We start from the raw sequence: 13,859 nt of genomic DNA on the forward strand, positions 1-13,859 counted from the left end.
CAGTCATCACTCTCTCCTTGGATCCAGTCACCTTTAGTTCCTTCTGTCTGATACTTACACACAGTTCAGCCAACAGCAATTACTCCTTGAAGAAAAATACTCCCTCCTAAATCATTTAGAGCTCACAAGACTATATTATAGTTTACCACTTAACACCGAATGCTGTGTGTTTTAAGTGGAAGAAAAAAAAGGCTAGGAGGCCTCAGAGGATATATGTCTTTTGAATTACAAATTACCAGCAGCTTGTCATAACTTTAAGCTTAGCTCATGACAGACAGAGAAAATGCAGAATCCCTATCTCCCAGCTTCTCAGTCTGAAATCCTTGGCATTCCTGTAAACCCTCTCAAACCACCCCATACCCCCACTCACTCACAGTGCTGGTTACATTTCTGTGCATTTGAAGGATTTACTGAATACTATTATGATTAAAAATATGAATACATTTGCTGCTCTCTCTCTCTCAGCTGCCTGCTGTAACTCGCAGTAGACACTTCCTCCAGTAATGTCAGAGTCATCTCCTTATCACTACATCGGCCTGTGGATTCTGCCTGGGTTGAAATTCCCAAATCAGCTAATACTGGTTTAATAAGAGGTTATGGAAAAGTTAGTGAGAAGAGCATCAGGGAGAGTGAGACATACAGAAAGAAGAGGGGACTGTAGAATAAAATAGAGAATGAAACAAGAGATGGAAGTCAGACATTTAGGTTGATGTTCAGGTCATGAATGCATGGCATGCAATGACAGTAAAGCTTTGATCCCTGCAGCAGTCCTCTCGTGCCTCTTAGTCTTTCTCTCTACATCTGTCCCACATGCATCTCAGCCTGTAAATGCAGTTCTCTGCGTTGGCACCATCTGAGCACAAAAAATAATTGTACTAAAACAGAAGCTTCTGCAGTTTGCTTGGGGCTTGCTAAGATTGTCAAAATTTCTCTGGCCATATGTCTTTGGAGCGAACAAAAGGGGCAACATCTCACAGGGTTTCCCACGCAGTCATCTGTATGTGGCAGCCCACCATAATATCAACATGGGACACCACATATTGATTTTCTGTTTTTTAGAGCTGGACTGCTCATTAGATGCACTATTGTAATATATATACCTCTTGGTTATTCATTGCACCACACTCTCTGGGCACAGAGGAGCTGCAAAATGCCAGGCACAGTGAAAGTGAATCATAACCTTTCATTTTGCTGGTTCTAAAAATTTGCTTTCACTTGCCTGTGCAGCAGCTGGTCCTCTCATACACCGTTCTTATCTGATCAGCTCTGATCAGATCAAGTGATCAATTATAGACCCCTTGACTCAAACTACACGAAATGCTGCTAAGGAAAACAAGAACTCACAAAGAGTTTTCCAGATGCCTAAAATCCTCCAAATTTAGAGAGGGGGCACAGAGTAATACAAAGGGCCGCATCCACGCATCAGCTACCACCACATGTAGATACCTAATGTATGAAACATTGACTCGTACATATGATTTAGTGGAATCCATTCTTAATCTCCATCCTCTATCATTATCGTACTTTCTTTGCATTCAAGATTCATTTAAAGTTCTTGTTTTCACAAAGAACCCAGCATGGTCAGGCATTTCTGCATATCCTTGTATCAATGAGGTCTTCTTACCAGGGCTTACTGGTTATTCTTTGCGTTCAATTGAGAATAAATGTTGATTATGCCGTTGAAGTGGTAACTCAGATACTGGTCTGTGGCACTTTTAAAAAGCAGCTAAGGACCAACGTATTTCCCTTTGCCTTGCCCTGTACTGTCTAGTATTTGTAGATGTGTGTGTTTTTAAGATCTGTTGTTGCTTTATGTTTTATTGTTCATTTCTTTTTACTGTTCATGATCTTCTTTTTTCACAATTGCACTCATGTGAAGCTCTTTCATGACTTTGCTCTGTGAAAGGTGCAACTCTAAATAAACTTTCTTACTTACTTTACTCACGCAAGACAACAATGCAAGACAACAACATCCTGTAAATTGACTACAGCATGCATTTAGCAGCTTATAGAATAAGCATTTTTTTCTGAAAATCCGACTCAAAAGCACTGTCATCTTCTTACTATGACAAGATTATGTTTCAGTTTTGTGGCACTGTCTCCTCATATACATCTAATGCCAAGTCTTGTTCAAACATCTATCCTACCTGGCAGTACTGTAGATTGTACTGTATGTGCGGAAAGGGTTTTCGCAATCTTTACTGTGCCCACTCAGCTGCTGATAATCCCTGGCAACATAATGCATCCGTGTGGGAAATTATTGCTCATTTGGTGCATTAGTTTCATACATCTTGTAATGGCATATCCCTGTTGGCACTACTTAAGGGGTTTACAGTTAGTCCTGTAGGAGCAGATCTTTGTGGATATACAGTGAGCCTGGAATGAAGGCATTTTCCATGTTTTTGTAGATGACTGTACACATTACTAAAGACTCACATAAACATCCAGGGCTTGATATGAGGTGACTAAGAACCTTGCTAGGATAAAACCCTCATAGTTTTGTTAAGATCTATTTTTTGATCATCCTGATAGGGATATTGACACGTAACCCTGTGTTTTATTGTGTACTTATAGATGCTCAATCGATGATACCGCCCAGTACACTGTTGTGGCTTGTAACTCCCATGGACAGGCTTCCAGTCAGGCCTCCGTCATTGTCAAGAGTAAGTATCTCTATGTGATTACCCTGTATCTGATGCTGTAGTGTGATCATAGAGTCCCATCAGAACATGCTGCGTTTAAGCCAGACTTGTGAAGTTCTAGCTCGTTTTATCTGTTGCAAGAGGGTATCTCTGGGCTCTCACGAAGTATTGAAATGTATTAGAGGTCAAGTTTTCAATGCACAATGACATCTCTTAACTTTAAACTTAAGATAAGTTGTGAATATACATTAAGTTTTTGGACCCAGTACATTTAATAGTAAACTTGATGAAGAGGTGCAGGACCAGCTTTGTTATGTGTCATCTGGGACAATGTCTTCCACTCACTCCGTGATGTGCTGGTCAAACACAGGAGTACATGGAGCGCGAGACTTATTCCTCCAAGAGGTACCACAGAGCGCCACAGGAAGTCATTCCCTCATGTGGCCATCAAACTTTAATGAATATTTGTTCTATACATGAACAAACGGATGGCGGCCCATATACAGTAGAATGATTTTCAAATATAAAGCATTTGTTCATAGTCTTTTATTAAAAAACCTTTCAGTAATTGCAGAATTGTAATTTTACGCCCATATATTTTTTCTTTGCATATAATATATTACAACCCATGGCAGAACATGGACGTCTCAGTTAAACTAATCAATCATCCCCATATGATTGATTAGTTCGCCAGCTGTTGAGCCTTTTGGCAAGTGCAGATTTTACTGCACATGTTGCACCTCAATGATATGATGCAATATGACGCCACATCTCAACTGTCATTTAATAGCTCTGCACAGCTCCATCCTCTTGTTCAAATGTGGTCACCTTGGGTCACTCCACATTTCCAAATAATAGGTTGATTATCTCTAATGGTTACCGTCTATCTGGATGTTCACCAATTTCTTAGCCTTAATCACTACAACTGTCAGCTGCTAATGTTGAACTTTTTTGTGTTTTTTTTAAATAATGTAGGGTTCAAGCAGGAGGAGGAGTCCTGTTCATATGCATGGCTGCCTTTCACTGGTAAGCATCATATTTACCTCCAGCCCTGTCTAAATATGTCCAGAAATTACAAGAAAACTCTCACGAGTACAAAATCTGTGTTTCTTTTCGAATAGTGTTTAAAGCAACATGCTGTTGCCACTGGCACTGTTCCCTTCGCTCTCTTATTCTCCATTTTTTCCTTTTCCCCAATCTCTCAGCTGCCATGCTTCCCAAGATCAATTACACTAAAATCCACATCACTTTTCTGGAGAAGTTTGGGCCAGTGTTTTCCTCTGAGGGAGGATCTGCCACTCTGACTGCTACCATGACCCTGAATCCCAACCTTGCCAACCTGCAGCCTGAGGCACAGTGGTATCGAGATGGTAATTGTTATAAAGGAGCATTAAATGACAAAGTAATTGCACTTTAATTGCTGGTAATATATACTGGCTGCCACTGCCACTACCAGACCCAATCTAGTCGACATGCAGCCAGAGGCACAGCAGTGGAAAAATGGGAATATCTTACGGACACTGTTTTCATTGCTAATTAATTATAGTGGAAGTATTTAAATAGACTTTTGTGATTTCCCCCCAATTAATGCTTTGTTTGATTTGCTGTGTGTCCATAGACATTACATTAAAGGTATCATGTGGGATTAAAAGCAAATTGTAACTGGTTTAACTTTTGATATTCAAGATCAATATATGCAGTCAAGCCTCATTTATAATTTATAGAGACATATTGCTAAATTAATTAAGAATGGAGTTTTCGAAGGAGTATGTAAGAAGGGACACTGAATTCATGATCCTACCTCGTTTCCAGACACACGTCTGTTTGACTCTAAATGGGTGAAGATTGAAACTGGCAGAGGAGTGAGCACCTTGACTCTGCCGAATCTCTATAAAGAGGATGAAGGCCTCTACACACTGCGCATGGTCACGAAAGGAGGCACTGCTGAACACAGTGCATTTGTCTCTGTCGCAGGTAACTGAGTCATAGATTCATTCAGGATTTCTATTATTTAATTGTTATTGATTTGCTGTTGACATGATGCAATACATTTGAAAGAACCCTGTTAATATATTTATTAAATGTGGAAATTAAATGAATAATGCCTTTTTTTACCCTTTTAGATCACATCCCCTTTATTTTTGAGCACCTTTTTAACAATACATGCCCCAAAACATTGCAAAAAATCAATTTCCTCATAGTCCTGTATCAAAACCCAATCCTTTTTTCTTTTCTGTAAAAAAACCCCTGATGTGTGCTTATGTAAGTTAGTATGAATAATACAAATAATATCAAGACATATATCAATCAATCCTGCTGTAACTTTTAGTCACACAGAGCCATGACACAGTTAGCTAACTAGTAACAGCATGCTACCTCAGTGTGTCTTCGTTTGTGCTGTGGTTACGGCCCATTGGCTAGATTCTATTCACCTGAGGAAAGCAGTATCTGTGACTGCTTCAGTAACTAATGTTACATGGAGCATATGACGGGTTTCCTCTCTCTCTCCTGGAGGGATACTACTATCCCAGAGGTGTATCATCACCAGGGTTTCACTTATGAATTTTAAATGTTTTGTTTTCACACAAATTAATATGGCTGAGGCCTAATTCGTTTGTTTATTAATCAGATTCATTCATTTATTCATCTTTACCTTCTCCTGATCTAACGTTGAGAGGTGTGTGTGTGTGTGTGTGTGTGTGTGTGTGTGTGTGTGTGTGTGTGTGTGTGTGTGTGTGTGTGTGAAGCCAGCAGTCTGCAGTAGCTCTGTATTAATGTAAACTCTAAGACTGCTAACTTCTTTAAGTGGTCAAATCAAATGCAAAGGATTTGATTTAAGCCGTCTTGTAACTGTTCACTGATCAAATATTAAGTTTCACTGGGAAATACATCACAGTACAGAAGCTAAAGACACTAAGTCCCACGAGTACTTGAAAATGTATTACTAACTTATAATACGATTATTAAAATGTCATTGTGTCTCTTCCTCTGTAGATGGTCCTCCTCCTGTCCCTAATGCACCTGGTGCTCCTATGGACATCAAGATCCACGATGCCAATAGAGACTATGTCATTGTGTCATGGAAGCCCCCAAATACCACCACAGAGGGACCAATCCTGGGATACTTTGTGGACAAGTAACAGTTTCTGATATAAGCACCATAAATATATAAACTGACCTACATGAACACTGATTATTATAAGTCATCACATGTATCTGTACATATGAAGGGGTTATTGTCTTTAGGTATGGTACATGAAAACCTTCCCTTTTCTCAATTTCTCAAGCAGTTTTAAGCTCTACTCTGAAAATGTTAAACTCCTTTTCTCCTTTCCCTGTCTCCTCTGATCTTGATTTTGTAGGTGTGAGGTTGGAACTGAAAACTGGGCTCAATGCAATGATCACCCCATTAAGATTTGTAAATATCCAGTTTCTGGGCTGTTTGAGGCACACTCCTACTACTTCAGAGTCAGAGCAGTCAACTCGCACGGCATCAGCAAACCATCTCGCATGTCTGATCCTATCGCCGCACTGGACCCCACTGAGTTTGAGAGGCTCCATGGTGGGTTTTAACTGGATTAGTGATTAGTGTGAGAAAAGTCACTCATGCTTTTTATATTACGTCAGTCGTAGACTTGAGGGAATGTGTCCTGTCATTGATGACATGCCAAATGTCACTGCTTTTTTGATATGTTTGGATTGAATCTAAAGTAAAGATTTCTTGCAGTTAATAAATGTTTGTTTTACTTTCTTATATTGACTGGACACAAAAGCAGTTCATCGTATAGCCTGTGTATGAGCATTTTCACATTTTCAGTTTATTTTTTTTTGACAGTAAGTGGATTGGATGAAATTTAAGCACAAGACAATTTCATATCAATTTGAGGGTTGTGCAGTATAATAGTATGTAAGATAGTATGCCAGTAGGGCATTATTTTCATGATTAATTGAAAAAAACATTTAGTCTATGAAATATTTTTAAAAAATAGTGAAAAATATTAATCACAATTTCCCATAGAAAAAAAACTATCGATCTATCTATCTTTTATTAGAAAATAAGAAGCTGGAACCAGCACATTTTTTACTGTTTTGCTTGAAAAATGACTGAAACAATTAATTGGTTATCAAGAAAGTTGATGATTAAATTTCTTTCAATCATCTAATCAGTTAATTCACAAATGATTGCAAATCTACATGCTCATTTTTTTTTACTCAAACAACTTAGCAAATTCACAGTAATATATGTTTTCTGACTGTAAACAATTACAAGTTATGTTGCTGTTGATATGTTGATGAGATGTGGTTGAAGTGCAGTTATTACACTGCAAAAAATATTGTTAAATGTAAATAGTTTACATTTTACTACACTGTAAATTCAGGCAGGTCACATTTCCTCTTTATTTTCAAGATACTGCAGAACTGTCTAATGTCTGATCATTTCACTTCACTGACTAAATTGCTTTTTTGGACTTTGCTGCACATAATTTTCATTGTACGAAGTTTGATACATGTTTAAATGGTGTTTCTTGGTTTTTGCAGTCTTAAGAATAACTGGTACTTTTGTTGTAATTGATCAAAAACAGACATATAAGTTGATTATATAATATGATTAACAGGTAATCGCATCCCATTGTACTGATTTGATAAGTTTTAAAAGAGACACAGACCAACATTTATATGAATTTCTAGTTTAAAATAAAGACATCAACAATAAATGCAGCTCTGTAAATTCAAGATGCACATAAAGCAGATTGGTGATAATGGTTTTTTTTTAATCATCCTGTAGCCAAAAAACTTGGAGGAAGACTGGATGTTGTGTCTTACCATGATGAGGTCGAAGGTGAGTATTTAATCTAAATTATTATAATTATCTGCAATATCCTTCTAGTATAATTCTGTACAGAGTAGACGGAAAACAGTATGTGTTTGGGAATGCAGTTTGTGTATGTGTATTTGTCATCTCTGTGTGTTTCTGTGTAGCTGAGGGAAAGCCTCCAGGTGCTCCATCAGGAATTTCTATCTCAGAGATAGACAGGACATATGTGGTTCTGAGCTGGAAAGCCCCTGCATATTCCAGCAAGGCTCCTATGTGGTACTACATAGAAAAGGTAACAAACTGTTCTCATATCATGTTGTCTCAGTGCTGCTTTGAGTACTACACTACATAAAACTTGGATTTACACTTGGGCTGGACAATTATGTGAAATTTTATCAAAATCAAAATATGGCTTACCGCGGTATTCAAATTACAGGAGGCAATACATCGTATTCTACACCCTGAGGAAAACATCTTTGTTTCGTACAGATCCCCGCAAAAATCGCACCATAATCATTTTAATATCTTTCAATGAAAATGAGAAGAATGTTGTAAAAATGATAATTCTCCCTAATATCAGAAATAGTATCATAATCACAAGATCAGTCAAAAATGATCACAATTAGCTGTTCTTGCAATCCCAATGTACATCTTACTAGTAGTGTCACAGTGTTTTTTTCTGTATTGTAAACCCCATCTCGAAATCAAGAGGTAAAGGCTACCGTTGTGTTTGTGTGGTTGTGTTATTGAACTGAAATGACTGATTTGAAGTTAACAAAGCCAATACACTGATAGCAAGCAAACTATATTTGTGACCATACAAGTAATTCTGTACAGCGTACATTCAAGCTTTAACAGCAGTGGGCTTTGAAGCCAATTTGACATAACAGCCCAACGGTGGAATTACAATTTCCGGGTCCATCACGTGGTGTAATGGGGCCCAAAAAGACTTTTTCCAATCGAGTTACATTTTGAAAGAGGCATCTGTAAATTAGTGGATCCATTTTTTGAGCGTCAGCCTTCACAAAATGACTCGTTTCTCCATCAAGAATTGATAACATTTTGAAAGTCTAGAGGACTTGCAGGATTAATTTTTTTATTCCCATTGAAGTTAGCAATTGGCTAAACCGAAAGTTAGCTGCTTGGCTGGCAAAGTCTCCAGTGTTCTTGCTTTATGGGTTACACAGTGCAGAGGATCTGGGATTTTTATACCGATAAATAAATAAATAAAAAATTTTTTAGCTTCACAAAGCAATTTTCATAGTAATGAACAGGGCCCGCCTGCTACACTGTATGCAGTTCTCTTCATACATACATATACACACTAGTATTCTTCACTTCTGTAATATGTAGTTTTCATGTGTGTTGAAAAAAAAAAACAGTTGTCTAATCACCCCGCTAGATCTTACTATTTATACTGGTGATATTAACTTAATTACTAAAGATCTGCAATAAATGTAGCATAACATATTATGTGTGCAGATGTACACTAACAGTAGGCATGCTTTCTCTATCTCCACAGAGTGTTGCAGACAGTGGTGCTTGGCAGCGTGTGAACACTCAGGTTCCTATTCGATCTCCCCGTTATGCTGTCTTTGATCTGGCAGAGGGCAAACAATATCAGTTCAGAGTACTGTCTGCCAATATCTATGGAAACAGTGAGCCATCAGAGCCAACTAAACCTGTTGAGACTCTGGAACTCAAAGGTCTGTTTCTGTCCATTTCTTTTCATTGTTACACAAATTTCTCCAGTGGCATAAATCCAGACTTAAACTTCTGTTATGTTATTAATTGTCTTCAGGTGTGCCATCTGCACCTGGTCAGGTAATTGCTACCAGGGAAACGGACACCTCTGTCCTCATCCAGTGGGCTCCTCCAAAAGAGCCCAACAATCTGATTGGCTACTACATCGACCAGTGTGTGAAGGGGTCTAAAGACTGGACCTCGGCCAATCACAAACCTCGCGGGAGCACAAAGTATGTTTGAAACCAAACAAAAATGTGTCTTTCTGTAATTGTTGGTTATATTTAACCATGCATGTAATTCTGTTTCTGCAGGTTTGTGGTCAGCGGTCTGACCACAGGGGAAACCTACGTGTTCCGTGTCCAGGCTATCAATGAGCTTGGTCTGAGTGATGAATCCCAGGAGTCCGCACCTCTGACTGTTAAGGCTGCCCTAAGTCAGTATTAATATATTTTGTTATCTGTTTCGAACTAGATCGCTGCTGGATCGCGGATAACTTTGATGATTTTTAAGTATTCTTATTGTAATTATAATCATTAAAATTCTGCCTTTTCAGCCACCCCATCCGCTCCTTATGACATTGCACTGCTGAACTGTGACGGCCATTCGATGGTTCTGAACTGGAAGAAACCTCTTCACTCTGGAGGAGCAAAAATCAAGGAGTATTATGCTGACAAAAGGCGCAGCGGAACAACTATGTGGAGGGAGATTCACATCCCACCACTCTCAGAAAGACTTTATAAGGTACAGTAATTTAAGATGACTTGTTTTCTGTCGTTACTGTAAGTCTACCTTAAAACTTGAAAACAAACTGAAGAGGGAGCAACAGTTTTAGCATAAATTGCATACAAATACTTCAGTTTGTTGTTCTCCATTACCACAACAAGGCTCAAGTAACATACTTTATTCCCCCTTTATAATCCTTTATCCCTGTGTTAACTGATCATTGATCTCTCGTTGCCAAACATTTGTCAAAAATTAGTATCAGAGTATTTTCACATAAAATCCATGACTTTTCTCTTCCTGTAAAATCAAGCTAATTTGCTCAAATGAGACTTAAGGCTACTAGCTGGACACACCAGCAACATAGAACTGCATGTCACCGTATGTGGGTTGTACTAACTAAGAAAGCAATAAGTCGAGAGATAGGTTGAGATGTGTGTTTGGATATCAGTGGGGAAAAAGGAGGGGGCTGTTTGTGGAGCCAACAGTCCTTTGTATCGCCCTAAACTGTAGTTTAAGTTATATGTACACCACTGTAACAATGCATTTTACTGGAAAATACGCCACAGTACAAAAGCTAAAGATGCTCTTACTTCCGTTTTGCTCAGACTTCAACTATGGATTACCGGATAACTTCGCCAAGCACACATTCACCACAACTACCCACTATATAACGCTGGTCTGGCATGTGTGAGTCTGGAACGTGGCCAGTTTGTTCAAGATAATGATGATTGGCATGTAAATATCCTTTTATCGACAGGTAGAGGGCCTGACAGAGGGAGCAGTCTATCAGTTTCAGGTGTATGCAGCCAACATGGCTGGCCTTGGACCTGCAGCCAAACCTTCAGCCGACTTCACCTGTGAGGCCTGGACTATGCCGGAGCCTGGTTAGTAAAAGTCATCTCCTGACTGACTCGCTCCCTGTGAAACTCAAAAAAACATGAAACCTCTACAAGTTTATGGCAATCATTGAAATGTCTTCACATATAGTAATGTAAACATGGGTTTGTATGTCTTCTTCTCTCATTCTGTGTGTCCTTCAGGCCCTGTCTACGACCTGACTTTCTGTGAAGTGAGAGATAAGTCAGTGGTGGTCGAGTGGCAAAAGTCTGTCTATGTTGGTTCTGGACCAGTTACAGGTTATCACGTGGAGTACGCTAAGGCGGGCACATCTGACTGGACCACTTCCAACAAGGAAGCTGTCAGTCACCGCTTCCACAAGGTGGGTGCATCTTTATTATGGTTCTTTTTACTATCTGAATACAATGCAATCTGACATAAAAGTTAAGTGGAGCTAAAGCAATTAGTTGATTATTTGATTAGTTCGTAGTCAGTTAATCATCAATCAAGCATTTTACAACTTTTTTATTTATTCAAATGTTTTAAGGAGCCAGGTGAATAAACCATAACATAATAGGACTGGTTCATAAAAAATGATAATAATAATAATAATTTAATTTTTTTTACAGTAAGCAAAAAAAAAAAAAAAACAACAACAATAACAGGGAAACAAAAGCATGAAAGTGCATATAAAAGAGCAGATGACATTGGAAACAGGTAAAATAATTAAGAAATTATGTAAATTGCAGTGATGTGAACTTACATTCAACTGTGTGACACTGACATCTAGTGGATAAAATAAACAGTTACTAGCTGAGCTCAGTCACTGAGGCAGATGGATGTTTGGCTATAGAATTACAAAGTACCATCAATTAGGTGACGTTTCTCATGTGCCACTGGCAAATCAGTAGAGAACTCAACATTTTGTATAATTCATTACTATGTAAAGCAAAAAATATTTTGTGACCTATTGAAAAAGTTCAAAATTGAACTTGTTATTATTGCTGTCACCATCTCATCTACAAAACAATTATCTCAGAAATCTGAAACAGCAACAGTTTCTAATGTTGTGGAAAAAACATTCTGCTAAAAAGTGAATGCAACAAATTTGCCCAAACCTATTAATAATACCAGTGTATGTATACAAAAAAATCACAGCTGTACTCCCTGCATCAACACTTGATGGTTTTATTGTCTGTTTGTTTTCTAGGTAACAGGTCTGGAGGCAGGCAGTAACTATGTTTTCAGAGTGCGTGCGGTCAATGCTGCAGGAGTGGGGATGGCCTCCATGCCCTCTGACCCTGTGACTGCCAAGGCTTTGGAAGGTAACATTATTCATAAACAGTAGGAGATTTTAACATTTTTATCATCTTCAGCATTTTAAGTTTTTGAAAAAGTCAAAAGACACAACATAGTCAACACACAGCTTTGCTTAGTTGGAATCGTGCACTTTTTTTTAAAGTGCTGGAGGCAAGATGAAAGTGTGAAGTGGAGCTGATTAAAAAAAAGAAGAAAAAAACCCACTGAAATATACAGAGTTCCTTACTTCTTCAGACTAAAATTTCCACACGTCTCTGTAGATTTTCAGACCATATTTGACATCTGAGTACAAATAGTGGGAATGAGTTGAAAATAGTTAAATATTTTAACTTTCACAGCATATGTGCAGCCTTGTTTCTTCACTGTGTCCTTGGAAATGATGATGAGTGCAGTCACAAAGGGAACGTTTCCTTTTGCTTGACAGATAATCCAGTTACTTTTATTAAAACTACATCACTGCATAACTCATTAATGTTCAGAAAGAGTAATACTTGGTTATTTTAGATGCTATACATAAGATTTTTTAATTCAAACTAATTTGGTAGTTAAAAGGCAACTGGGTTTTGCTAGCTGTGACATACGGGCATAGAGGAAGCACTGCGTTCCAGTTGCATGCCATACTTCTTGACTTGCTTCCGATGACATCAACCTCACTCTGGCCCGTACTCACTCACCCAGTGGTTAACATTTTGGCTGCCCACTCTAAAAGCCTTGAAAAACTGCATGTTTGATCAATTCATCTCAAGAGAATTCTGAATTTTATATTTTAGAAAACAGAATAGAGGAAACCTAAAATTTTCCTGTACTCTCAGTTCTTTTTTCCCCATTATTATCCAGAGACAGAAATTACTGAAATCAAATTCCACACTTTTCTATCCTGTGCAGGAAGCCTACATATAAGATCTACAGATAATTCCTACTGCGCCCTTTTTTGGAGACTGAAACAAGTTCAAAAGGATCACTTGTGTGTGCTTGTCTCTGTGTATTCAAGGTACCCAGGAGGTATCCTGTGTTGTGGATGAGAAGACAGGTGACATTGTTCTGTCATTTGAGTCGTGCCAAATCACTGACGATTCTCAGTTCATCTGGAAGAAAGATTATAAAGAAATTACAGATTTCTCCAAAGGAGTAGTGATTAAGACTGAGGGCAGCCAGTAAGAAAACACACACACACACACACACACACACACACACACACACACACACACACACACACACACACATATATATATATAAATTGATATGTGAACAGTTGGATACTGTAAAAAATACATCATCTGTCTTTCTTTGTCTCTCTCCTTTCCTGCATTATAGTTCTAAGCTGATCTTTAAGAACGCAGAGAAAGAGGACTTTGGAACATACTCTGTCTCTGTCACCAACACAGAGGGAGTGTCATCCAGCTATAAAATCTCTGCTGAAGGTAGGATTTACCAACCTTAACCACTCAGACAGACTCTTGCTTTCAAAATGTTCAGAAATGTAAGAAATTAAAGATTGTTTCTACAAACTAAACTATCATTTATATAATCTTCAGTTATTTACAACCTAGATTGACAGATGATTTATTCCTGTTGACATGATGTATTTTGAATTTTTGCTGTTATCTTCGTCTTGTCAGCATTACATTAAATGGTATTAAATATTTGTTTCCTCCATCTGCATGCAAATGTATTTCGTGCCTTGATCAGTGAACAGCTGTACTGCAACATCAAAAGTATGTATTGAAGAAGTGAGGCGATGTGTAGGATGAAATAAAGATGAAAGCAATGAGACA

The 13,859-nt window shown here is 38.2% G+C and overlaps 1 protein-coding gene across 1 annotated transcript in view; it reads left to right on the forward strand.

Annotated features, from left to right (window-relative positions):
- The window catches only part of myom2b (myomesin 2b), a 49,097-nt gene that overhangs the window by 11,260 nt on the left and 23,978 nt on the right, over positions 1 to 13,859 (forward strand). Inside the window, exons 6-22 of the mRNA XM_042504297.1 lie at positions 2,575 to 2,663; positions 3,618 to 3,668; positions 3,848 to 4,012; positions 4,455 to 4,616; positions 5,637 to 5,778; positions 6,005 to 6,204; positions 7,429 to 7,482; positions 7,623 to 7,750; positions 8,981 to 9,164; positions 9,260 to 9,434; positions 9,516 to 9,637; positions 9,758 to 9,945; positions 10,685 to 10,811; positions 10,968 to 11,146; positions 11,975 to 12,089; positions 13,076 to 13,238; positions 13,399 to 13,505. Of these exons, the coding sequence (XP_042360231.1) occupies positions 2,575 to 2,663; positions 3,618 to 3,668; positions 3,848 to 4,012; positions 4,455 to 4,616; positions 5,637 to 5,778; positions 6,005 to 6,204; positions 7,429 to 7,482; positions 7,623 to 7,750; positions 8,981 to 9,164; positions 9,260 to 9,434; positions 9,516 to 9,637; positions 9,758 to 9,945; positions 10,685 to 10,811; positions 10,968 to 11,146; positions 11,975 to 12,089; positions 13,076 to 13,238; positions 13,399 to 13,505 (2,351 nt within the window). The remainder of the gene's footprint in view (positions 1 to 2,574; positions 2,664 to 3,617; positions 3,669 to 3,847; positions 4,013 to 4,454; positions 4,617 to 5,636; positions 5,779 to 6,004; positions 6,205 to 7,428; positions 7,483 to 7,622; positions 7,751 to 8,980; positions 9,165 to 9,259; positions 9,435 to 9,515; positions 9,638 to 9,757; positions 9,946 to 10,684; positions 10,812 to 10,967; positions 11,147 to 11,974; positions 12,090 to 13,075; positions 13,239 to 13,398; positions 13,506 to 13,859) is intronic.

This window comes from Plectropomus leopardus, chromosome 1, assembly GCF_008729295.1.
Source record: "Plectropomus leopardus isolate mb chromosome 1, YSFRI_Pleo_2.0, whole genome shotgun sequence".
Lineage (NCBI taxonomy): Eukaryota > Metazoa > Chordata > Actinopteri > Perciformes > Serranidae > Plectropomus > Plectropomus leopardus.